The 26,961-nt window shown below is 43.6% G+C and overlaps 1 protein-coding gene across 1 annotated transcript in view; it reads left to right on the forward strand.

The window, feature by feature from the left end:
* Cachd1 (cache domain containing 1) overlaps window positions 1-26,961 on the forward strand; it is a 230,044-nt gene that overhangs the window by 125,142 nt on the left and 77,941 nt on the right. The window contains exon 4 of the mRNA XM_021199687.2: window positions 20,324-20,430. Coding sequence (XP_021055346.1) covers window positions 20,324-20,430 — 107 coding nt within the window. The remainder of the gene's footprint in view (window positions 1-20,323; window positions 20,431-26,961) is intronic.

Consider the following 26,961-nt stretch of genomic DNA (forward strand, 5'->3'; position numbering starts at 1 on the left):
ATGGAAATGGGAGAAGGTTGCTTGAGGAAGCCAGAGTAGGACTCCTTAGCCAGCTCCCTGTTCCACTCCCTTCTATCAGGCTTCTGTGGGCATCCTAGCTGCAGCAGTATCCTGTTAAGAAACACGTTCACCTCACTCTTCTCCTATGCTTTCTTTCACCAATGCCTATGTTCTGAATCGCAGGGCATTCACAGTGGAGCTAAGACTGGAGGAACGCCCCGTCCCACAAGGCAGCTAAAAGCATGGCTAAAATAGTTTGGTTTTCAGTCATGAATTGTAACTCATGAACTGATCTCGGGAAGTAGTATGAAGTCCGAGTCAGTGAGGTGAGAGTAATGAGGGTACTTCCCACCCAGGGCTGCAGCAGGGGAGGGTTTGAAGCTTGTACGTAGACAAACTTTTGGAAGGAGGCGGTAAGGCAGGGTCTTCCTCTGGCCTTGAATTAGCAATGCAGCCAAGTCTGGCTTTGACTTCCTAATTCCCCTGCTTCCCATTGCACATACTGAGATCACAGACCTGTGCTACCGTGCTTGACCTTAGGCATGTTTATGGGTTCTTATGCATGTATTTCAATGTCCTCTCTGTTGGGGACACTAGGCTTGTTTTCATTGTTATGAAAATATCACGGTACAACAAATAAATATTGAATTATTCTAAGTGAGTAAGATTTTGAAGAGGATAGGCCCAGTAATGATTGAAATTTGGGAAAGTGGACTGTACTGGCTAGGTTTGTGTCAACTTGACACAGCTGGAGTTATCACAGAGAAAGGAGCTTTAGTTGGGGAAATGCCTCCATGAGATCCAGCTGTAAGGCATTTTCTCAATTAGTGATCAAGGGGGGAGAGCCTCTTGTGGGTGGTGCCATCTCTTGGCTGGTAGTCTTGGGTTCTATAAGAGAGTGGACTGAGCAAGCCAGGGGAGGCAAGCCAGTAAAGAACATCCCTCCATGGCCTCTGCATCCTGCTTGTGGACGTTGTACATCGTGGTGCGGAGCCTAGTGCGCACCACGATGTACAACGTCCACAAGCAGATGAAAATATCACGGTACAACAAATAAATATTGAATTATTCTAAGTGAGTAAGATTTTGAAGAGGATAGGCCCAGTAATGATTGAAATTTGGGAAAGTGGACTGTACTGGCTAGGTTTGTGTCAACTTGACACAGCTGGAGTTATCACAGAGAAAGGAGCTTTAGTTGGGGAAATGCCTCCATGAGATCCAGCTGTAAGGCATTTTCTCAATTAGTGATCAAGGGGGGAGAGCCTCTTGTGGGTGGTGCCATCTCTTGGCTGGTAGTCTTGGGTTCTATAAGAGAGTGGACTGAGCAAGCCAGGGGAGGCAAGCCAGTAAAGAACATCCCTCCATGGCCTCTGCATCAGCTCCTGCTTTCTGACCTGCTTGAGTTCCAGTCCTGCATCCTTTGGTGATCAACAGCAGTTTGGTGAAATGTAAGCCAAATAAACCCTTTCCTCCCCAACTTGCTTCTTGGTCATGACGTTTGTGCAGGAATAGAAACCCTGACTAAGACAAATTGGTACCAGCGGAGTGGGGTATTCCTGTGACAACCTGACCATGTATTGGGGAGGACTGTGGAAGGACTTTGAAACTTTGAGCTAGAAGATCCATTTGGTGTTAAGAGCTCTGTGGAATGTTGTGTAGGAGCTTGGAAGATAATGTTGAGAACACTGTAGAAGATGGAGGCCTGGCTTTTGACATTTCAGAGGGAAAATTAAAGCTTGTGGACGTTGTACATCGTGGTGCGCACTAGGCTCCGCACCACGATGTACAACGTCCACAAGCAGTGAGTTCCAGTCCTGCATCCTTTGGTGATCAACAGCAGTTTGGTGAAATGTAAGCCAAATAAACCCTTTCCTCCCCAACTTGCTTCTTGGTCATGACGTTTGTGCAGGAATAGAAACCCTGACTAAGACATGGACTTAATGGAGCAGGGGTGTGGTTCAGCAATAGACGCTCAGCATGAGAGATGCCTTGAGTTCCATCTCCAGCCCAGAGACAAAGAGGCAGAAACAGACTTTCCCAAAACTGTTACAAATGGCCTTTTAGACCATCAGTTCTCACCCTGTGGACCATGACCCCTTTGGGGGTTCCCTAAAACCATTGGAAAACACAGATATTTACATTGTGATTCCTAACAGTAGCAAAATTCTAGTTATGAAGTAGCATTGAAAATAATTTTATGGGGCTGGTGAGATGGCTCAGCGGGTAAGAGCACCCGACTGCTCTTCCAAAGGTGCAGAGTTCAAATCCCAGCAACCACATGGTGGCTCACAACCATCCTTAATGAGATCTGACGCCCTCTTCTGGAGTGTCTGAAGACAGCTACAGTGTACTTACATATAATAAATAAAATAAATCTTAAAAAAAAAATAATTTTATGATGGGGGGGTCACTATACCATGAGGAACTGTGTTAAGGGGTTGCAGCACTAGGGAAATTGAGAATCACTGTTCGAAACTGTGAGATGTATATAGTTCTAGAAGCAAAGTCTTTTAAGTTTCTGTGCCCATGGCCTGTATCTGGCCATATACAAATGCAATAATACTTTTTTATAAGAAATATGAGCAATCATGCCCCAGATAAAAATTTCTGTGTTCTTTGTTCTAGAACCTGTCCATCCCTAAGATGAATTGGAATCAGGAGAGTGTTTTCATAAGTAATTTTAACCAGTGGCATATCTTCACTTTTTGTTTCAGGCCAGGCTTTTCAGTCTTACTGCCTTTTCATCTATATTTGTTTGTTTTTCCCTTAAGACTTAATAATACTTTTTTTTTGTTGTTGTTAGTGTAAGATGGCTAGTTCTAGAAAGGAGCTCTAAGGTGTATGACAGCAGGCTAGTGAGATCGCTCTACTACTGCTTGTCATACTGTCTGTCAACTTGAGTTTGATTCCCATACAGATGGAAAGAGAAAGCCTACTCCACAAAGTTGTCCAAAAGGACCTCCATATGTATGCTGTGGCACTCCCTACACACACACCCACACACACCCACACCCCCCCCACACACACACGAGTATGAATGATTAATAAACTTTACAATAGGATCATGGTAGTGTGTGCTTACCAACTCGGGTGTCTGAGCTGAAGCAGGAGAACTGTGAGTCCTTGGCCAGTCCTGGCCCTCTGGAGAAGAAGAGGGAGACCCTTGGGGAATGATGGCAGGAGAGAAAATCCGGTATACAGAGTCCCCTGCACAGCATACCTGAAGGTGATTTGGTGACCACATGGGAAATAAAAGCTGCAAAGTGGCAGAAAATTAATTTTTGAGATGAGTTTGATACTTCCCTTCTCGATTATTAATCAGCTTTGATAATTCTCATGCAGGAGCCTTGAGAGTTAATGGTTTTACATGGCGCCTTGCACAGCGATTAGGCCCTCTGTCTGTGTTTATTGAAGGGATGATCCGAAGTCTTAACATTCAATACTGCAGAAAAACAAACAGGTTGCGGCTTAACCTAAGACAAGCTCATTTTCAGGGTCTGCCTTGTCCTAGCAGGTGTAGGGGTTCTTTTGTTTCAGGGTTTGTTGTTGCTTGTTTAGTGATCTAACCTCGTACGTGCTAAAACCAACAGGCTTGAGAACACAGGCTCGTGCACCCATGGCATTCAGCATCCATCTCTGCTTCCATCCATCGCATTGGCTGGGGGCTAAGGTGCCAAGATCATGCCTGAACTATTTGACATCCCCCCCTCCCCCAGATATTTAAAATGGTTTTCCCCCTTTGTATGCTTGGCAATTCATTGCCAACATTAGAGGTTTGGAAAATTATGTGCTTTGGGAATTCAAATCCAAAGTCTGGGTTTTTGTTTTTGTTTTTGCTGAAGAATCAGAGCACCTGGCCATAGGAAGTTCTCCTATTCACTTGGGAGCCCCCTACCTTTAGGAAGAGCCTATCTCCCCTCAGAGACTCTCCTGATCGTCAGCCCTGCCACTTGCTCTAAGCCATTCCCTCAGCTTTCATCCTGGGCCAGTTTCACGCTGACATTTCTGTTTTCAACTCTGGCTTTACTGCATCATACGTTTGATTTTGGCCGTGTGCATTCCCTGCTACGCCAACTTCCCCTTCCCCTTCTTCGTCTCTCAGGATTTCAGGAACCCAGCCATCAAATGCACATCACTAAGGCTCTTGTCCCTAAGACCTGGCCTGAGCTCAAATGCTTTTATTGTGTGTGTCAAGAGCCACCTGTCTGTGGGCAAGCCCCACTGCCTGTGGGCCTTTTATGTCCCTGAATCAATAATTTCATCTTCCACATTTCAAAGTGAGTTTCTTTTCCCAATTCCTTTTATAGATATTATTGTCATTGTCATTGTTTGTGTGTGTGTGTGTGTGTGTGTGTGTGTGTGTCTCCATTTTATAAGAAGGGAAAAAAAATACAAATCAGAGAATAAACACTAAGATACACCTAACCTTTTCTGCTTCTTTGTGTCTCCATGAGGAGTCAGTGCTGCAGGGACTCACTCATCTCGTGTTTGCTAATTGGCCAATCATGGTTGGAATTGGCATCTGAAGCAAACCAGTGCTCCCTATGAGTCAGTAAGCAATTCTTTCCAGGGCCCTTCACCTTGACCCCTACAGCTGAGCAGCTTCAGTTGAATAGATAATTCTCTCACGCTCGTTGGGGGCATCTTTAACAGCTTCACTGATTGTCAAATGTGCAGAAACTCTCGAAAGCACCTTTCAATTGGATTCCCACTATTTTTCAGGAGCTCTTTGTGACTGAGCATGCGGTCACTGGAGAAGACCATGGAACCCATCCCATTTCTAAGCCAATTTTAACACATTCTCGGGATTTATCTGTGAGAACTTCACGGTGGCAGGAGGCAAACCTTACCCGCAACTTGAGCCATTCTGTGCTGTAGACCAATTAGCCCGAGTTCTATTGCAAGAAGCATGGCTCTTGGTTATAGCTCTCATTACCAGCTACACTTACAACCCCCTGTGCCAGCATTCTGCAGACCAACACAACCCACAGGGGTGGTGATGACTGCGTGTGGGAGATAGTGATTTACTTTAAAGAACTGACAGATGGATAATGTAGGTACAGGTCCAGAGGTGCTGGATGGGCTGACAGGCTGGAGACCCAAAGAGGAGTTGCAACTGAAGTCCATAGGAGACATGCTAGGGGAATCCCTTTATCTTAAAGAGGCCAATGTTCTAGGAAGGTCTTCATCCAATTGATGGGACCCATGAGACCTTGTGTTATGGAACGCAATCTACCTTTCTCTGAACCCATGTGTCTCAGTTAAGGTTTTACTGCTGTGTTCAGACACCATGACCAAGGCAAATTTTTATCAAGGACAACGTTTAATTGGGGCTGGCTTACAAGTTCAGAGGTTCAGTCCATTATCGTCAAGGTAGGAGCATGACAGCATCCAGGCAGGCCTGTTGCAGGCAGAGCTGAGAGTTCTACATCTTCATCTGAAGACTGCTAGTGGAAGACTCACTTCCAGGCAGCTAGGGTGAAGGTATTTAAAGTCCACACCTAGGGTGATACACCTACTCCAAAAAGGCTACACATCCTAATAGTGCCACCCTCTGGGCCAAGCATATACCAACCATCACACCATGCTTTAGCTGTTTGTCCTTCCAAAGAAGAGGCAGAGTGGGGTTTGACATTATATTTGAACACCACAGTCTGGCTGTGCTGGTACCTCCAACCAGCCCTGGTTCCCTTAGAGAAAGGATGCATAACCTACTGTTGACATTATTTTTTTTTAATTAAATTTTGGCAGTGAGTATCCATTTGTACTTGCCTGCCTTTCTCCTGAGTTATCATACACATTTTCTTTGGGGAAAGTTTAGAGCCACGTGGAATAGAGTCTCGGCATTCCACACAAAAAGTTAGTCTTCCACACAAAGCTCCATCCATGACTTAGATGCCGGGTCAGTTTCTCTATAAGTGGGTTTGGATCAAAGTTTTCCCAGTGTCCTATGAGCCAGGAACGAGTCATGGAGATGCTGTTTTAGTGATTATCATGCTCACTCATCAGTGCTAGGATTCCTAGAGTAGGCTCTTAAGGCATTCACAGTAGATGAGGGAGACTTGATCTCTGTTTGAAATGGACTTAGCTTCAAGTGCGGGGAGGGGCTTTGTGTTTCCTCAGAACTCTTTCATTATCAGAGAGAAGTTTTTCCACTTGCTTGTTTTTTTTACTGTAATGGTGAACTCAGGTTCTCACGTACTCCACGTAGTGAAGTTCGACTATTGGGCTGTATCCCTGCCCTTCCTCAACTTGCTCACGGTCACCACAAAAGAAACAGCTTGAGCAGCACTGACATTCTGTCCCATTAAGCTCATCTGTGACAGATGGTGCTGCTGTAATTAAACAGTGAGGATGCCCCCAACTCTGCCCTTCCTGTGGGAAGGAGAAGGGCCTCAGTGTCCTCCTCTGGAAAATGAGACATTCCATGTATGCTTCAGGGACCTTTCTAACCCTCCAGGTCACTTGCATTTTTCTTCAGCTTCTGAAAAGGTAAAGTGGCTGATATATTCACCCATGAATGCTTGATGTATGTGTCAGTGCCCACACATGCAGAGGCCAGAGCGGGACACCTTTCTCTGTCACTCGCCATCTTGTTTTTTTGACACAGGGTCTCTCACTGAACCAGAAGCTTGCTGTTTCTGTAGCCAGCCAGCTCCCAGCATGCTCTGGTCCCTGCTGCTCTCCCCCTTGAAAGGGATGAGTTATATAGGCTAGGGTTCGTTTGCTTGTTCCCCCCCTTCCCCTGCCTTTTGGGTTTATTCTTTAATTAGAGACATTTTACATAGTAGGAGGCCCTTCATATTGTTCAAATCAGTAAATTTTGCCTTCTATATATATTTTCTTGAAACATTAACTAGGTAAATGATAATTACAAGGTAAAGGCACCTATTCATTCAATTGGGGGGAAAATCAGATAAAAATAATGAAATTCTTTGCATGGGTGTTGAAGTGGGAAAAGGATTTAACCATTCTGAGATAAGGAAGGAATGAGGAACCCTCTCGGCCACACTGACCGAAGGCACTGAGGAGGACTTGTATTTGAGGAGGAAGCAGCTGAGGGAAATCGTTTCTCCATTACAGAGAAGCTCACAGGTCAGCTAATAGCAGTGGGCAATAGGCTCCCAAGAGCGAAATCAAGGCCAGCGCCAAAGCTGACCTCACACAACACTGCGCATGACACATTGAAGACAGCCAAATGCTGCTGACTTCAATGAGGAGAATGAGATCTTTTTTTTTTTTTTTTTTTTTTTTTTTTTTTTTTTTTTTTTGCGAAAGGGAATGAAAGAATGAGACATAAATTTAAGAGGATTTTACTTGTCAATCGTGTTAACAACTGAAAGTCCTGGTCTAGTTTCTTCTCTGTAAGCAAGGAACTAGAGAGTCATGCGCTGGGCAGCTGGTGCCCAGTGTCTTGAGTTTTGGGAGAGGGGCAGTCAGAGCTATAATTCTAGATATAGTCAGGATATAATTCTAGAGAGGTGTGGGTATGAGAGCACCAGGGGCTAAGGTGTATTTGCACTTTGTGTACCTTTTCATCTTTAAGTGACAAGTTCAAGGACTCTGTCAAACTCAACCTTGTGTTCAGTAAGGGCCTTCAGTAAATATTGGCCTAAGAAGTATATGCCCACTCCCAATAGTAATATGGATGTCAGAATTACCCAGCAGACATTTACCCCTGTTAGGAAGTTGATTTATGACACTTCATGGTTCATTGCTTTTATCTGGACATCTTTCCATGTTACAAGCTCTCTTTTGAAGCATAAGTTAATGCTTAGTTATCTCAGTTACCACTTTTATCTAATAAGTTTATTGTGTGCATGGTATATTTCAGAATATATAGAAACCTTTTTTTTTTTCACTAAACCTGCCTACATTGTGTTGAAAGCAGCGAGTACACAAGGTACTTTCAGATAGAGATGGAGAAGGAGACCCGCCGCATGAACCAGGCAAACTACAGCCAGTGTGAGGAAATACAAAGGCCATTTTAAAGAGAAACAGGTTTGGTGCAGAACAGAACATGAGCCTTGAACCACACTTTTGCCCATTGGTCTAGGAGAAGAATATTTCAGAGCAGAAAAGGAGCGGGTGTCCATAAAGCAAGCCCTTGGGGTAAGGGGAAGGAAGAGCTGAAGCACAGAGTGAGGGAGAAAGGTCCTCTGGGGCCTGGAGATTCCAGGTCATGTAGTACAGTGCTTTCTATAAGCATTGAGTTTTCACACAAAACAGATTGCAACAGGGTTCATGATGTGGTCAAGATAACTCACTGGGAAATGAAGAATAACTATGGTGAAGAGACAAGATGTCCATCAGTGGGGCCAGTTTGTTCTTCACAGAAAGACGAATGGTGTTGGGCTGATAAGCCTGACAATTGGAGTTTAATTCTCAGAACCCATGTGAGATGGACAGAGAGAACTGACTCCATAAAGTTGTCCTTGGACCTCTGTACTATGACATATCTCTACCCCCAGCAATATATAGGAATAGTACCCTGAAAGGCAATACTAGCTACATATACATAAAGGAAGTGTAAGTAACACTGTAGAGTATGGAAACACAAACACAGTCCACATTCTTAGGAGAGACAATGTCACCGTCACTAAGGCTTATTAGAGGTTTAGATAAGGAGGGAGCTTTTTAAATACCTTATTTATTTATTTATTTATTTATTTATTTATTTATTTTTGGTTTTTCGAGACAGGGTTTCTCTGTGTAGCCCTGGCTGTCTTGGAACTCACCCTGTAGACCAGGCTGGCCTCGAACTCAGAAATCCACCTGTCTCTGCCTCCCAAGTGCTGGGATTAAAGGCGTGTGCCACCACTGCCCGGCTTAAATACCTTTTTAAAGATTTATTTTCATTTTATGTGTGTGTGTGTGTGTGTGTTCTGATATGTGTGTGTGTGTGTGTTCTGATATGTGTGTGTGTGTGTGTGTGTGTGTACCTACCACATGTGTGCCTGGTGTCTGGGGAGGCCAGAAGTAAGTGACAGGTCTCCTGGAAATGGAGTTCNTTTATTTTCATTTTATGTGTGTGTGTGTGTGTGTTTTCTGATGTGTGTGTGTGTGTGTGTGTGTGTGTGTGTGTGTGTGTGTGTGTGTGTGTACCTACCACATGTGTGCCTGGTGTCTGGGGAGGCCAGAAGTAAGTGACAGGTCTCCTGGAAATGGAGTTCCAGGCAGTTGTAAATGCCACATAGGTGCTGGAAACCAATCCTATGTCCTCTGTGAGATGGTCCAGTGCTCTTGTCCATGGTGCCATCTCTCCAGCCCCAAGGAGGATTTTATAAGATACTTCTAATCTTTTCAATCGAGTTTCTTAGAGGATGGAAATCTGAGAAGAGTAAAAATAAAGGTAAAAGATTTGCAAGGAAAATGAGTTGACTGTGAATGAGTTGACTGTGAATGAATTGACTGTGACTTGCTAATTTGGATGATACCTCATTGGAGATGTTAGAAAAGCCATTGGAGTTAACCCTTGTATCTTTCTACTCTAAGCCCACAAACATTTGCACCTCATTCTGTTCTGTGCATAGTGGTTCAGGAAATGTGTCCATTTATTTTAAAGATATTTTTTTATCTGGTACATGTAATCATTCCTATTGATAAGGAGACACTGGTATGTTGTAGTGGTCAGGCCGCTTCAAGAATGTCTAGTGTCAGTTTTTCTATAGAATGCTATTTCTGGACCTAGCAGCTGACCCACGTTCTCTTTTCAAAGGTAGCACACATGGAAATGAAGATGTAAGACGTCTCACCGTCTATCTGTTCAGTTTCTTGTCAGGCTTTTTCCAGGAGAATGAAACATTGTGACTTGGGTGCTTTTGTGAAGGGGGAGGACTTCTGCTCTGTTTTCCTTCTGTGTCACAAGGCCAAAGAAACGGTCCGTTGACAACTGTGCTTAATTTTCTTTCAAGCCCTGTTCCTTCCCCAGGAAGATGTGTTTTTGTCCACAAAGCACTGGATGGAAATTTCTTCCCTTTCAAGTCCCTCGCCCTGCCTTATCGGGACCTTCCATCTCCAATTCCTTTAGCAGTTACTACCTGCAGGCCAAGTAAGCGCTGACCCAGGCTTTGTGGATATTGGTACCAGCAGGCCTCGAGCTGACCTACGAATTCGACAAAGATTTTTGCATTTCTTAAAAAAAAAAAAAAACTACTCAGTTATAATATGAAACTTATAGAAAATGGTTTGCATTCATTTGTAACTCAGCAACAATACCTCTGGAGTCCCGTGGGGAGGAACTGTTTCTGCCTCATTAGTAGCCTTACCTCCCTCCATTTTGCAGAGAAGAAAACAGTGTAGGGAGGTACAGCAGGGCTCTGGGAGGCGGGCTTACAATCTGGGTTCCTGATTCCAAATGGGGTTTTGTTGCTGTTATTTTTTCTTCTCTTGTTTGAGACAGGTTCTCACTGTGTAACACAGACTGGCTCAGACCTCATATGCTCCTGCCTCTATCTCCCAGATGGTAGAATTATAAGCATGTACCGTCAAGTCTTGCTCAAGTGAGTTTTCCTTATAATGATGGAATAATTTGTCTGAAGGTAAAATTATCAGTGAGGATGGCTCACCTGTGTTTTGAGGTGCTACGTTATGTTTCTTCTTAGAATTTAGGACAATGGAAAGACTCCTCAAATGATTAGCTGAATATACAGATTTTTTTCCAACGAGATTTTGTTTCTTAGACTGAACTCAGAACCATGATTCTGCAGCGATGTGTGCCATTTCCGGTGGGGATGGGGGTGGGGATGTGTAGCTGCATCTGTGAGAGCAGTGCTATTGGCAAGAAGCATCCACTTGCAGGGGACTGAGCAATGACCTCACTTTTTAGGTTTCTCTCTGTTACTTGTGCTGACCAAGGATGAGAGACACCTTGATGCATCCAGTATCGGATTTCACCTCCTGCCTTTTACAAATTTTAAGTAGAATTGGTCTGGTGATTTTTCTTTTAGAAATCTGGTGTGTGTGTTGGGGGAGAGGATGCTAGTTAGAGAGCCATCCTCGGCTTAAAGAATAGATCTTGTCACAGTGGAAAACTAACCCATAAGCTGTTTTGTCTGCTTTCTGGTACTGAAATTGCAAAGCATTTTTAAATTGGAGACTCACTCTGGCTGTTACCTCTTATCCAGTGGGATGGTGTGTGCATCTGTCTTCCATCGCAGGGTTAGTATCCTTCCTCAGGCACATCAGCCCTTTGTGCTCCGTGCCTTGCATGGCTTATTTCTTTTGCAAAATGGTGTGGTTTGGACAGACCTCCCTTTCCCCTTGGTGCACATAAGCTAAAAACTGGACTAGCTCATCTCCAAGGTCACCTGTTATCTGAGGTTCTTGATTACTGTCTTTGATGTCTGTGTGGTACAGCCCAGAGCCCGTCCACTATTTACCGAAAGAGGAAAATACACAAATTTTGTTCTCTGGGGCCTCTAAACTTCCTATATTTCTTCACTTAGCAATAGTGACCAGTTCCTCCCAGGTCTGGCCCTGGGTAAGACCCCCCAGGGTAAAGACGTACAGGGAAGGAGTACCCCTTCTTTGTGTCTTCTAAGCGTGAAAGAGGAGTGTTTAAGTAGTGTGAAGTGTGGCCACCCTACGGGAGTTCAAGTGGCCAGTGGGCAGAGGTGACACAGAATGGCACAAAGGGTGCTCCCAGACCATGGGCCCTGTCTACTTTATCTTATACTTTTCTCTTGTGCCTAGTCTTCTCATCAGCCTGCTGAAGAAGATGGGGATAAATGTTTCGTGTGGTTATATGTTCTCTCCCAAGTCTCCCAGGTGTCACCTGCCCAACTGCTTAGCATTCTTCCCAGAATGATCAATATCTCTATGCATATGAATGTGTGACCCAAGGTCACTGTGGGGCTACCTGTTGTGCTGAGGGAAATGGTAGGGAAGGAATGTGGTGGTCTCTGTGATGTTTAGGGAGGCACCCTGTGCTCTGAATGCTCCACCATCCAAGGACTTTGGAAACCAGCTCTTGCTTCTATTCTGGCATTATTGAACCCCAGAGATTTAATCCTTATTGCTGATAAGAACAAAAAGAATGTGACTTATCACTCCCATCTCTGAGGAGATGGAAGGAAAGCCCCCCCTGTCTTGCAGTGTGATTGCGTGTTATTCGACAGCTTTTCCGTTTGCCCATTCATTTAGGTGTTTGACTAGGTGAGCTCAGATGGGGGAGGTTGAGAATCATTGGCTTTATAAATTCGATAACTCCTTTTTGAAGTGGTTTTATTCTTACCCCTTTCCTCCACCATTCAGAGTTTAAATATTTGCCAATGCAGATGTTCGATTTTTATCTTAGCTCTTTCTTGTTCTAAGTTTATTCTTATGGGCAGTTAAGCGGAAGATAAGGAGTCCTTGTTTTTAGTTCTTTTCAACGGGGGTTGCTCAAATATTTGGAAAGCAGCCAAGTCCAAGAAGCAATGAACAGTCGGGGGCATCTGGCTGAGTGGAGGTGAGGAGCTACCTCTCCTGTCAGGTGACAGTGAACCAGCAACTAGGGGCTGTCACTGGAGCCGGGGAGGTGTGTGAGGCACAGGCGGTCCTATGTCTGTACCTTCCCTTGAGACTCCTTAAGCTATTGGTGTGTGCCATGGCTTCTTCTGTGTGCAGTTCTTCAGACAGCAGTGCAGCAGGCAGCCAGAGAGAGAGAGAGAGAGAGAGAGAGAGAGAGAGAGAGAGAGAGAGACACGCCCTCACTCTGGCTCTGTATATGGACTCCTGAACACTCTAACCCTTGCTCTTCTGAGAAATCCCCAAGGATTTGCTTTTTAAATCATTGACTTGAAAAACGTAATCATGAACAATACCACATTTCACCACCACCCTGGGAACCCACACCAGGGGTTTGGGTTTTGTGTGCACTGTGATAAATTGGGCCGGCTTCCCTGGAAATGTTCAGAAAAACCCAGGATCCTAAATGATTTGCCTGGCAAATCACCGTCCCCAAGGAATTTAGACAAAGACCAAGACACAGATTCAGGAAGTAAAGCCCAAAAGGGGTGTGTGCGTCTGTCTTCCCTTTATATCTTTTTCTTTCTGAGTCGGGACTCCACTGAAAGTTGATTTACACACTGGATCGGGGCTGAACGGAATCCAATTGGAAGTCACTTGAACACTGTTTTGATGTGAGATTCAAAGCTTCTGCAAATTTATTTTATCTTCTACATTTGCTGATCTCCTGCTTGTAAATCCTGTTGAAGGAGAATAAAAATGACTGCAGCCTGATGGGAATTAAATGTCTGAAGTTCAAAGCAGTTTGCACATCAGAGCAAGCGTCAATCAAATGAACATCTTGCAAGGCAGGCAGGGGAGTGAATTTCTCCATGGGGAAGAGATCAAAGTGGGAGTCACAGCCCTGTTTTCTCCCTCGGGATAGCAGTTCGATCAGTTGTTCATGAAAGCAAATCCGAAAGGAAGGCTTCCCCTCCCCCTCTGCTTTCTTTCTTAAGGGTGTAGGAGAGATGGAGTTATTCCTCTAGAAACTGAGTTCTAGGCACTGGCTTTATCTTATGAAAAAACACCAGAGAAGTCGGATTTAATCCAATATCTTTTTTTTTTTTTTTTTTAAGACTTAAGGTCTAAAGGAGTTTTAGGTAGGATTTTTTTCTTTTTGAAAGCATAAATATGAAGAATGTGATGAATCAAACCATTTAAACTGATCGCTTATGCATCTTATATGGAAATGCATGTTTGTTTGTTTTTTCTATTTGTTGACCTCTCCATAAACCTGGATTTATATGCATATGACTGGCAGCTGAAATACCCCTCATTGCAAAATTGGTTTAGGTAAGTCCTAGGAGTAGGTGACAATGTTTTTATAAAGAATCTCAACCATGAACTTCGTTTCCAGGGGCTCCACATCTCAGCCAGTGACTAGCATGTTGCTTTTTATAAATTGCTTTTCTTGCACACGTACATGGAATGCGTTCCTGCCTTTGGGTTGGTGACCATTCTTCCTAGGTCTGGGAGGTAACTAATGGATCAAGATGACTAAGCAGGTTTCCTTCCCGTTTAGAGTTCAGCAGCTTTGGAGCCTGGACAACAGCAGGCATTTATCCTGTGTGAGCAGAGAACCAGGAGATAATCCCTTTTCATTTTTGCTTCTAGTTGGCCTGCTAACCTAGACACTCTTCCCCCTCCCCCTCGCCTTCCCCTCCCCCTCTGCTCCCCCCCTCCTCCATTCCTTTCTGCCTTCTCTAGCTATCTCCTCACTTGACTGGCACATCAGTGGCACAGGCAGTAAGGAAAGCCTCAGGGTGGGTCTATTTCCAGGTTTTACATGAACTTGAAAGTCGATGGGTGCACTGGGTGCACGCACAGCGGCTGAGGCACAGCACGGACTCCAAGGAAACTTGAAGCAGTCTGAAGACCATTCAAGAGCTGCCTGGGGCCAGGTTGCCTAACCGGGTTTCATAACTGCTTATTACCCTCCTCAGTAATAACCTTTTTCCCCCCCTCAGGGCAAGGGGTGAGGTTCGAGATAGTGTTTCTCTCTGTAGCACTGACTGGCCTTGATCTCTTGAGATCCACCAGCCTCTGCCTCTGAAGTGCTGGGATTAAGGGGAGCAAGCACCTTTTCTGCCGGTCAAACAAATCTTTATTTGATAGAGGGGAAAGCACTAACACGAGTAAGATAAATTGCTCATCTTGATTTTGTATTTTTACTGATGGCATCGTCTCATTGTTTATGTTCCCTTTCCCCTGAAAGTTATATTCATGAAGCCTAATCACCACTGATCATATTAGAAAGTGTGGTCTTTGAGGCAAAGACTGCAGAAACGGCCCTAGAGAGCTGCCTTGCCCCCTTGAATGCAGTTCTCCTGACAGTGGCAGTATGTTAAATATGATTATAAAACAATGCAGACAAAAAAAAAAAAAGCACACCCCCACCACACACAGACAGACACACAGACATGCACACAGACACGCACACACACACACAAAGGCAGGACCAAGACACAGGATTGTCCCTACAAAGCAGAGCAACTCCAGTCAGGTCGTGGCTGGGTAGGGGCTTGGGTGGGAAGCTATCCTGAGAGGAGCTGAGGAGGAATGTAGTTTGCCTGCCCTAAGGAGAAGGCACACTGGACACAGGGGCTCAGCAGACAAGCACATGCTGAGACTGCTGTGGTCAGAAGGGAAGGTTATGTCCCTTAGAGGAGAAGCTGGGAGGATAACAATAATAACAATAATGACACATACTGCCTTGTCAAACTGTCCTATGGCCAACAAAGGTGCGTGGATTAGTGCTCTTGTTAGCGAAACACTTCCATTTTTATTGCTATGAAGATGTTCTCATTAATGCTCTTAGAGATCTGCTCCGAGGAGGAAATAAACCCCTAATGATAGGTCCTTGCTCTCTCAGCTTCCAGTAAGCCAGCTTTCATTTTACAAAGACCCTTACCAATATCAGCTCTCCAAGGGTGGGGCTCCGATCAGATCTCCTGACTGTGGACACCCTGTCTAGACACTCAGGGACGATGTCTCAGCCACAATTTCCCTGCTAGGGTGTGCCCAACACCATCCTGAATTGCCCTTTGCAGTTTTCCTTCTGTGTCGTTTAGAAGCCGACTATTGTGTTAACTTGTCTCGGCAAAAGAGGTGGGTTCAGAGTTCTGGACCTCTTTGGCTTCCTTCCCTTGCTGTATATCCTAGGTTTCATTTGTTTCATTTGTCTCTACTGTAAATAGGTAGGTGAAAGGAGGCTTCAGAAGTTACCTGACAACGTCTCACTAGGAACTACAGGCAGACCTGGGTGCTATTCAATTCTCTTGACCCAAACCAAATCTAAAGACTCTTTCTTCAGTGAACAAAATCCAAGCACCTGTCTTTACGTGTCTTTTAGACATACTATGGAACACCTGTGCTCATAGAGAAAGCAATTCTCTTAATTTATTTTTAAAAGTTGTGGTCAGGCATTGGTGGCACATGCCTTTAATCCCAGCACTCAGGAGGCAGAGGCAGGTGGATTTCTGAGTTTGAGGCCAGCCTGGTCTACAGAATGAGTTCCAGGACAGCCAGGACCATACAGAGAAACCATCTTTTGAAAAACAACAACGACAACAAAGTTGTGACAACCCTGAAGAGCTTTCTCGTCCCTCACAACCAGCCAAACTCGGATTCCATGCGCCCAAAACAATTCATTGATGTCTGTAAAGGCAGGGTCCAAAAGTCTACCTCCAGCATCCATTCTAAGTGATTCTGGTGTCACTAGATGCCAAGTGGTTTGTAACCATTCAAATGAGCCAGTGCCCATTTGTTAAACCATTAGGAGCCTTCTGGGTACCTCAGAATGGGGGGGAATGTGAATATTCTTGAAAAGTGAGTTAAAATGAGCACCTACTTTATAAAAAACATGCTAAAAATTAAAAAATGGTAAATATTATGATTACAACCATTTAAACTAGCTATTTAATATTATAAACTATATTTATATATTATAATTATATATTTATACAATATATAAAACTATATATAATAAATATATTATAAATATATAAATATAGTATACTTATGTATTATATTTATTATATATTTAATATTATCAATTATAAACTAGCTATTTATATATACCTATTAAAACTAGCTACATATTTTCTCCTTTCTTATCTGTTTATGAAATTTAGTTCACAAAATCCATCCATTGAAAACGAATAAAACAGAAATGTGGAGATGGCTCAGTGGGTAAAGAGCTGGGTGCACGATCATGAGGGCTAGAGTTCAGGTCCGCCAGTCCATCATGCAGTAGCTGAGCACAGAAACCTGCTGCTGCAAACCCACTGGGACAGGCAAAGACAAGAAGATCCTGGGGCTTGCTGGTAAACCAGTGTAGCCACAAAGCAAGGTGAAAGACCCTGCCTCAGAACATAAGATAAGGTAGAATGTGATAGAGGAAAACACCTAATGACAATCTCTGACCATCTCTCTCTCTCTCTCTCTCTCTCTCTCTCTCTCTCTCTCTCTCTCTCTCCTTCCTTCCCTTTCTCCCTTCCTTCTCCCTTCCCTCTCTCTCACCTTCCTTCTCTCCCTTCCTCCCTTTCTCTCACCCTCCCTCCCTCTCTTCCTCTGTAAGTAGATCACAAATTTAACATATCAGACAAGCTTTTGAGAGAACGCAGAGGCACTTGACATACTTGGAAAGGCATCCACCATAAGGGTAGATCTTTCTTAGGAAGTATATACAAATAGGGACCTGAAAGATAGCCAGACAGACCTTCTGGCTAGAGAAGGAGAGTCTTCCACACCTCGGTTGTCCAATATGACAACCACAGTTCAGTGACTTTTCACACTTGACATTAAATAAACAGGAAAGGTATTAAGTATCCTGTTACACTGGCCACATTTCAAATGCCTAGTAGCTATGTATTATGGTAGTAGACATATCAAAACACATGCATTCATCAGCCAAGATTTTTCTGGGCTCCCCTAGTATAGTCCAAACTTGAAGGAACATTTTTTTTTTTTTTTAAAGAAAACTAAGTTTTATTAGAAGACAGCTACATTGAGTTTTTGTGGCTGCTTGTACAGTATGGTGACAGAGTGGAAGTGTTCCAACAGGACTTAGAGTCCACAAGGCTCTGAGTACTTATTATCTGGCCTCCTATGAAGGCATATGTGAAGAGAAGGGCTTCTGTTTGCTAGTGCACAGGGACGATGAGATTGTGGATTATTGTATCCCCAGCGTGCACACAGGTAGCTGGTTCTATGGCTTCAAGGGGAGCAGTCTTCTCATTTCTCATCTAGGCAATTTAGAACAAGTCCAGAGTAGAGCCACTATGTGTGTAGAGCAACAGCATCCTGTGATGCACAGCTGACATTGTTGATAGAATTCTAAAGTAGGCTGGGGGCTAGAATAAAGGGTTTTCAACTCCAGGTACTGAATTCATCTTTGAGAAGATAACTTAAAAATATTCTTTAATTTGGGGGTTAAAACTGATGTGAAAACACAGTTCCTTTGTGTATAAGATAAATCAAGCTCAATGATTCTTATATTTTATGAGTTGACCAACGAATAATCCAAGGTCATGAATGAATAGATGGATCTTGAGTTTAGAAGTGCCCCTCCTCTAACCCAATCACAAAGGAACACACATGGTATATACTCACTGATAAGTGGATATTAGCCCAAGAGTTCAGAATATGCAAGATACAATTCATAGACCACATGAAGCTCAAGAAGAAGAAAGACCACAGTGTGGATACTTTGGTCCTTCTTAGAAGGGGGATCAAAATACCCATGGGAGGAGATACAAAGTTTGGAGCAGAAACTGAAGGAAAGGCCATCCAGTGGTTATCCTACCTGGGGATCCATCCCACATACAGTTCCCAAATCCAGACTCTATTGCGGATGCCAACAAGTACTTGCTGAAAGGAGCCTGATATAGCTGTCTCCTGAGAGGCTCTGTCACTGTCTGTCAAATACAGAAGTGGATGCTCACAGCCATCCATTGGACTGAGCACAGGGTCCCCAATGAAGGAGCTATGGAAAGGACCCAAGGAGCTGAAGGGGTTTGCAGCCCCATAGGAAGAGCAATAATCTGAACTAACCAGTACCCACAGAGCTCCCAGGAACTAAACCACCAAACAAAGAGTACACATGGAGGGACTCAATGTTCCAGCCGCATATGTAGCAGAAGATGGCCTTGTGGGACATCAATGATAGGAGAGGCTCTTGGCCTTATGAAGGCTCTATGCCCCAATGTAGTGGAATGCCAGGACAGGGAAGCAGGAGTGGATGAGTTAGTGAGCAGGTGGAAGGAGGAGGAGAAGGGGGGGTTGAAGGGGAAATGAGGAAAGGGAACAATATTTGAAATGTAAATAAAGAAAATATCTAATTTTTTTTAAGTGTCCCTTCTCAAGCTTGGTAATAGAATTTCATTCATTCACTAGTTAGTTGATAAGATATACACTAAATGCATCACAGAGTTTGAAGAGTTGGTATTGGGTTGAGTTTATTGACTGTCTCCTGGATTCATTAGAGGTCTTTCTGCATCTGAAGTAGGATATATTGTCCTTCTTACTGCTTATATAAACATATCCATGTGTATAGCTTGACTTTTTGGCTACTTTACTGGGTTCTTATATCTACCACCCTTCTCCAACCCTCCAACCCCCTAACACTAGGTAGGAGAGAAAGAAGACTAGAGGGGAAAGGGGGAGTCGATCTCATTAGACTACTTCCTTCTGTTTAGGGACATTGATTTCCTTTGGGTAGTGTTGGTCTTCATTATCAGGATAGCCAATTTCTTCTTGTCTCTCTGCTCAAGACCAACCCAGCAACAGCAGGGAGAAAAGCAGCCCTCACACCCTCACACCCTCTTGAGGCTCTGACAGTTTTATACCCTCTGACAAGTCCCCAGAATTGCAAATGTGTAAACTATCTTCAGCCTGCAGAATCACTCCTCTGCCAGAGCATGAGACGAATCATAGTCAGCTGCTGGTGACAATCGGAATCAGCCCCATATCCCAGGTTTAAAACAAAAATGTATTCAGATAATATAACTGGATTTAAAAGAAAATTCTTACTACAGATGTGTGTCCGAGCATATTCTTTCAAATTATTGTTTTCTAGAGCAAATGTTTTCTGGTACTGGCTCTGCCCATGATCAGTGTGGGTACTAGCTTTGATCTGTCTTTAGTCTTAACATTGAACTACTACAAGAAATCAAGAGACTTAAGCTTTTCTATGTATGATGACAGGGTAGGGGCCAATTCTGACTCAGGCACCAAGAGAAGCATATCCACACATTACTCTTAACCCTTTTTAAAAAACCTTTGTAAAGTAAATTCTATTTATTTATTTATTTATTTATTTATTTTCAGGTTAAAAAAAACCTGTTTCTCAGTGTCAAACATTTATTTGTGAGTGCAGGACAAAGATATTTCTACTGGACAGTTTGTATGTCCCTTTACTTCTGTCCTTAGACTTGGCCATTGGTGCTCAGATACAATATAGTGGAAAAACTGTTATACAACTACATCATTGCTCAAGCCTCAATCTTGTCATCTACTTTTCATATGCTTTTATCAACAGTAAAAGGTCAAGTTCCTTGAGTAAAAAATGCTAATAAAGGTCAGTTCTCCTTTAATCTCCTAGCGTTTGAACTTGACTTCTAAACCTTCTAGCTACAGGTACTCCTCTTCCTCAGCACATTATTTAGAATAAAATTTGAATTTTTGGTTGTTCTTAAGTCACCGTTCTACTGCTTATGGGCTCTGGCTTATTCATACATGATATGAATGAATATGAATGAATATTTTTATCGATTGTTTTTACTAGATGGGAAACCGGGTACACTCTGCTAATCCTTTTCTGTTGTTTTAGGTTTGATGGGAACTTCAATACCAATGTATCAAGAACAGTGAGTTGCGATCGACTCTCTACTACTGTGAACAGCCGAGCCTTCAATCCAGGACGAGACTTAAATTCAGGTCAGTATTTGGTTTTTCATTTTCTTAAGGTAAACTGCACCCCACATATTCACATTGAACAAATGTACTGCCTCAAACATTCTTGTTTCCATTTTAAAGAAAAATATCATCTACTCAATTGTTTAATATGTTTCTTGAGAAAGTTCACTCTGTAGGAAAGAAGGGAAGACCATCAAGTAGACATGTATTAAGCATGTATTATAGAGCTATATATATGGAAGGTGCCAAGTACTGAACCAGGCTCCTTGATACATCTTATCATTCCATGAAACTCTTGCATTCTTTATTTTAAAGCCCATGTCAGTGACCCAGCTATTGTAATAATAGGAGGTGTTCACTTTTCTTTGCATTTTCTATCTGTAGTCTTTACATTTGTTTTAGGGTTTTCTAGATGAACAACGAGGAGGGTTGTCTACCAGTAGAGTCAGCACCATCACACTATAGGCAGGGATTGCGGTTGCCTCTTTATCTCTCTGATACTCCACTATACCCAGTGGTGGTAGCTTCTAGGAACTCTGTTCGTATAGCAACTCCCAATTCCGAAATACCAAGATGCCTCTCCTCTCTTGACCTCAAAGTTCCAAATTTCTCTCCTGTTTTCTCTTGTGTGCCCTTGTGCGTGTTGGTGGAGAGGTCTCCAGACCTAGAGGCTTCCTCATTTAAGAACTGGGACAGCTTTCCGAAATAACACCAGCCTCAAGTTTCAGATTTCACCCAGTTCCAGAAAGGTCCTAAGCCTTCATGTTGCCGGGAAGTTGATGGATCTGATTCTTAAGCATGAAGGCCTACATTTCCCAAACACCAGGTCCCTTTTAGACACATAAAACTCAAGAGAGAAGCCAGAAGACCAGAGTATTTACTTATAGGACCCCATCCAGGCTCTGCCTGGGGGAGAGACTGTAGTCTTTGGGAACTGTATACACAAACCAGGGAGTCTTTTGGGGTCTAAAAAGAAAGAGTTGTACATTTTAAGCTTCTTGGAGAGAATGAAACCATAACGGCTAGATAAATGATCCAGCCTTCCTCTGCCAAGCACGTACTCTGAGCCAATGCACATCACACATTCAATCATTTTTATTTGGTCAGAGAGTCTGGAAGCCTTCGGGAGCAGGTGAGGCTTACTGCCACACAGGAAGTTAAATGAGAATAGTTTTCATTAAAAGAAAGCCTATGAAGGTATGGAGGAGGAGAAGAAGGTCAGCTGTGGAAGATTGCGCAGTTGCCACGGGCTGCAGAGCTGACACGTGATCCTCTGTGCTTTTCCTCACAAGTGCTCAGTAGCCCAACATGTGTTGTTGCAATAACAACCTGTGAGCAGAATCAGGTGCAAGTCTTTCCCCCCCCAAAACACAGGGTAGCTTAGCATTGTCTGTGATTCAAAAGTGTTAAAAGCCACACTGACTTGAGAGGTTCCCACTTGAATTATTAAAGAAAAATAGTATAGTATCCCTTTATATAAGACCTAGCATCCCATTAATTACCTTTTAAGGGTATAATGGAGTAGTCTTAATTCCAATCTGAGAACATGTTGTTTTTGGAACCAAGAAAAGATAAATGAAGTGAGGGAATTCCAGATTACAGTAGCCCCTCAGGTTGGTTCTGTGATATTTTCTGTGGACACAAAAATCTGCAGAAGCTTACATCCTTATAAAGTAGCATGACATTCACATACAGCATTTGTGCTTCCTCTCATATTCCTTAAATCATCCCCAGATTCCTTATAATACATAATATCATGCAAATGTTATGCAAATGGTTGCCACACTGCTTTCTTTGGGGAATAACAAGCAAAGGTCCCCATCATTTGGACACTCAGGTATTTCCATACATTTTCAAGTTGCCATTGGTTGAATGCACAGATAGAGAATGTTGTTTCCAAATGTAATTTTTCTGCCTTTTAGGTAGATAGCGCCTTTGTTAGCATGTCTCTGATAATAGATTCTCAGGCTGATGTTGAGTTTCTAAGGAGCATTCATTACTTCCTGGTCATGTGGTTGGGACTAGAAAGGACAAGGCTGAGGCTGGGAGGGTTGCTTATAGGAAAAAGTGCTTGTCACACAAGCAGGAGGACCTGAATTTGAATCCCCAGAGCCTACATGCAGTCAAGTGTGGTCATATATATCTAGAATCCTAAGCTAGATGTGTGTTGGAAATAGAATCTCTTGAAACTCACAGGCCAGATAGCAACATCCAATGAAAAGATATCCCTTCTCAAAGAAGGTTGGACTGACACCTAAGGCAGTCCTTGTGACTTCTATGTGTGCTGTGGCTCATGCACACCTATCTACACTTGCATGTATACATGCATACCTATGCATACTATTTATGTACACACACAAGGGCAAACTGGGGAAGAATGAGGGTGGGCCACGCGCACAGGAAGTTACTGAGCCTAGAATGATACTCCATTGCCTCTGCTAGGGCCCCCTACCTCAATGAAGGACCAAGCCTTGGCAGATCTGGGAGCAGCCACAGCCGGGGCCTCACCCCCATTTCCTTACCATCTTTTATCTATTCGTGGTTTCTGACAGTGAGCTCATTGTTTGGATCTAGCCCCCTCATTAATAATAATAGCACCATCATTAATAATAATAGCACCATGTCTTTTTCTTACTGAATAATACAGAAGCAATTTTTCCAAGTCATTGCCACCTAGCCACTAGCTAGAATAAATATACATAACTGGACTTTATTCAATAAGAATTTATTAAACACCCTGCCGCATGATAAATACTTGGCCAGAAGGTATAAACAGAACAAAGAGCTTATTTAGAGGTTGAGAGTTGCAGATTATAAACAGATATACAAGAAATGTATACCAAGTAATGGTAAACACTTCATTTTGACTGTGCCATCCCTGTCTCCCCCCCATCCACCCCCCATCCCAAAACCTTAGGTCATGAGACTCTACCCTCATAAATGGATTAATGGATCAAAAAGCTTGAGTACGACCTCCTGCTGTCTCTCACCCATGTGATACCGACTGCCATGCTGCAATTTAGAAATCCCTCAGCAGATGCAGCCTCACACCCTTAGACTTCCCAATCTCCAAAATGCCTTCTGTCACTTATACTAAGCACTCAATATGTGTGGTATTCTGTTACGGGAACACAAAAGAGCTGAGAGCGTGCCTGACCAGGCAGACATGACTTGGAGACAGCATAGGGCCCGATGATGTTTGGAGCTTCAGGACTTTACCCCTTTACACAGGGGTTCCTTGATGAGATCTGAATAAGCAGGCCTTGCAGATCCTGGACATCACTGAAGGTAGGGGATGCAAGGCAAAGGCTTTGAATTTTATTTATGCTCAAAAACCACAGAGCTGCCAGTGTGGCTGGGGTAGGGCGAAAGGGGCCTAGTGCATGGAACAGGATATTAGGTCAGGTGGTTTGGGGCCAAATCCTGATAATCCTTGATTCACCAGCCATTGTAGGACTTCAGCTACTGCTCTGAGTGCAGTAGAGGGCATGTGGGGAAGGGATGGGTAGAATTTGGGATTATGACTCAAACATGGAATAGGATCTCTGTAAGAGTAACTAACATCTTGGTGTTTAGCAGATACTCAGAGAAAAGGATCTCATAGCTGGTTATGCAAGTCTGGGGTCGAGGGACAGGGGCAGAATCGATTTTTGAATTTGGGATTCATTATATCTAGCTAGCAACTGTCTCATCTGACTATAATCATGTAGCAGGCGACTAGGGAAGAAAAAAGCCCCAGAGATAGAATCTTGGAGTCTCTTGTCACTTAGAGGACCCTGAACATGAAGGGAAGCAGGAAAGGAGTTAAGAGAAGAGATAGTCCGGGGGCGGGTGGGGTTGGAAGTCAAACCCTTGTGGAAGCAAGTTACAAGTTGTTTCAGGGCAGAATAGAGAACAGCTGTGTTGAGTTTCTCAGATTGAGTAAGGGTTAAAAAGACAGCCATAGGATGTGGTGGCAGGCCAGGAGTTTATGGGACAGAATGGCAGAGCAGGGTGGGAGGCAGGTCCCGGAGCGGGTCATGCTTTCAGAAATGTGGCAAAGGTTCTAGAGGCAGTGCTCCTATGAACTTCCGAGGTTTGCTTAGAAAAAAGTACTGGTGGCTTATAAGCATCAGGGGGATTTTTTGTTTGTTTGTTTTTTAAGTTGAGAAAAATTGCAACACGTTTGGATTTGGTGTTGCAGAGAAGAGATTGTGACCAGGGTCTCCTCTATGTGAGGTAGGAGATGCTCAATGAAGAGATTTCACTGTGGGAAGAGTGAAGGAAGAGTGAGTGTATAGAATGATAGATAATCCTAGGGTGGGGAACTTCGGGATGTTCCCTTTGTTGCACTTAGAATAGGTGTGGCACCCATAGGCTCACGGGTGTGAATATGCTTGGCCCATAGGGAGTAGTATATGGCCTTATTGGATTAGGTGTGGCCTTGTTGGAGGAGGTGTGTGTCACTGTGGAGGTGGGCTTCCAGGTCTCCTATGCTCAAGCTACACTCCATGTGACAGTTTCTCCCCATTGCCTTTGGATCAAAGTGTAGGACTCTCGGCTCCTCCAGCACCATGTCTGCTTGCACACTGCCATGCTTCATGCTTGGCTTCTCTTCATTCCGCATCTCCTACCTCACACAGAGGAGACCCTGGTCACAATCTCTTCTCTGCAACACCAAATCCAAACGTGCTGCAATTTTTCTCAACTTAAAAAAAAAAAAAAAATCCCCCTGATGCTTATAAGCCACCACTACTTTTTTCTAAGCAAACCTCGGGAGTTCATAGGAGCACATTTCTGAAAGCATGACCCCCTCCGGGACCTGCCTCCCACCCTGTTCTGCCATTCTGTCCCATAAACTCCTGGCCTGCCACCACATCCTATGGCTGACACGATGATAGTGTACTGAAACTCTGAAACTGTAAGTCAGTCCCAATTAAATGTTTTCTTCTATAAGAGTTGCCTTGGCCATGATGTCTCTTCCCAGCAATAACTCCCTAAGACCCCTTCCAAGTGAATCTCACTGTGAAGCCAGATCACACAGTGGAAATCAGAGGGTAAAGAGGCTGTCTGTTGTTCTGTGATTACCTTCCTTTACTGGGGTTAGAGTAAAACTCACTTAGATAAATCATCACCTATTCCTGCAAGGGCTGGGGGTGTAGCTCAGTAGCCACACACTTGACGAGGTCCAGGCACTGGGTGGAACCTCAGCATTCCTGCAAAATGCTGCTTCATTTCACTGTTTGTTGTTAAGGGGTATATAAGAGGGTCTGACAATCAGGATGGAGGTGGACGTAAGTAGAACGGAGCTAAAGACGAGATCTTGAACTCTGGTCATTCTTCGAGCATGCCTCAAGTAGAACCTACTTTCTGGCAAGAGTTGCTCTCTGCATGGTTGGCACAGCTCAGTTTACAAGCAGCTTTTAGCAATAGTTAGGTATTTAAGGGCTGGCTGACTTGCATTTGAAGTTTTGTGACATTCTACCAGGTGGTGGCTGCGTCCCAAAGTCCACATACTTGAGCACTTATTTGTAACATGAGAGGCGTGGTAGAGGGTGAAGGGCGACCTCAGAGTTCCCCCTTTTCCTCCATCTGCAGCCCATGCTCCTGTTCAGAACAGAATTAATGTGCTCTGTAGGCTATCGCATGTCTGATATTTACATCTGTAAGATGTCCAGCCCCAGGCCCTTGCAGACTGTATATAATCCATCAATGGGCTCCTAATTGATAACACAGTTTCAGATTGCCTTTCAGACTAGCTGGAAATAGGCTCACATAAATTATAAACCATTCTTAAATTTATTTATTCAAAACTAGCTCATATATCCCTCCATCCAACACATATGTGCATCCTTTTCCTTAGAACAACTCTTCCCAGGTCTCTACTCTCTAAATTGACCGCTTGTTCCTGATTCCATTCAAATAACTGAAGTTTGACAGTGCATGTGTTACATTATGGTGCTTTCCTGCTTTTATCTCTAGTTTCTCGCTCTTTTTTTTTTTTTTCCTTTCAAATTCCTGCTGAGCTATTTTCTTGTGCATGGCCTCATCTCTAAAGAGAAATTATTTGAAGAGTCCAAGGAAGGTTACCTCTTGCTCTCTTGAATTGTGCAACTGAGCTGAGAGCAGAAGGAGGTGTTGTTGGTCTTTCTGGCCGAATGGGAGAGTCTCTGGACTTCATTGTGTTTGATTTAAAGAGCATTTGAAGTTACAAATTCCGATCTTGGTAATGGTGTATTCTTCAAGGAGATACAGAACTGACAGGGTGCGAGGGGCATTGAGAAGTCATTAGGGATGAACGCTGTGTGCAGGAGGCACAAGGTGGGCTTCAGAGCCTGTGGGCCCCTGAGGCTGTAGACTCTTCTCACTTTGCTGACTTCCGGGCTTTCTTCATTGGTCAATGACAATGACTCCCTGTGCGCTGTGGCCTTTTTTCTGTCCTTTCTAATACAGATGGCCTCTAGCTCCCAGTGGCTTGAACTTAAACAGGTTTTTTGTTTTGTTTTTTGTTTTTGTTTTTTTTTTGGGTGTTTTTTTTAGGGGGTATTTGGGGGTCTTTTCTCCAGCAGCAGT

The sequence above is a fragment of the Mus pahari genome, chromosome 6 (genome assembly GCF_900095145.1).
Source record: "Mus pahari chromosome 6, PAHARI_EIJ_v1.1, whole genome shotgun sequence".
Lineage (NCBI taxonomy): Eukaryota > Metazoa > Chordata > Mammalia > Rodentia > Muridae > Mus > Mus pahari.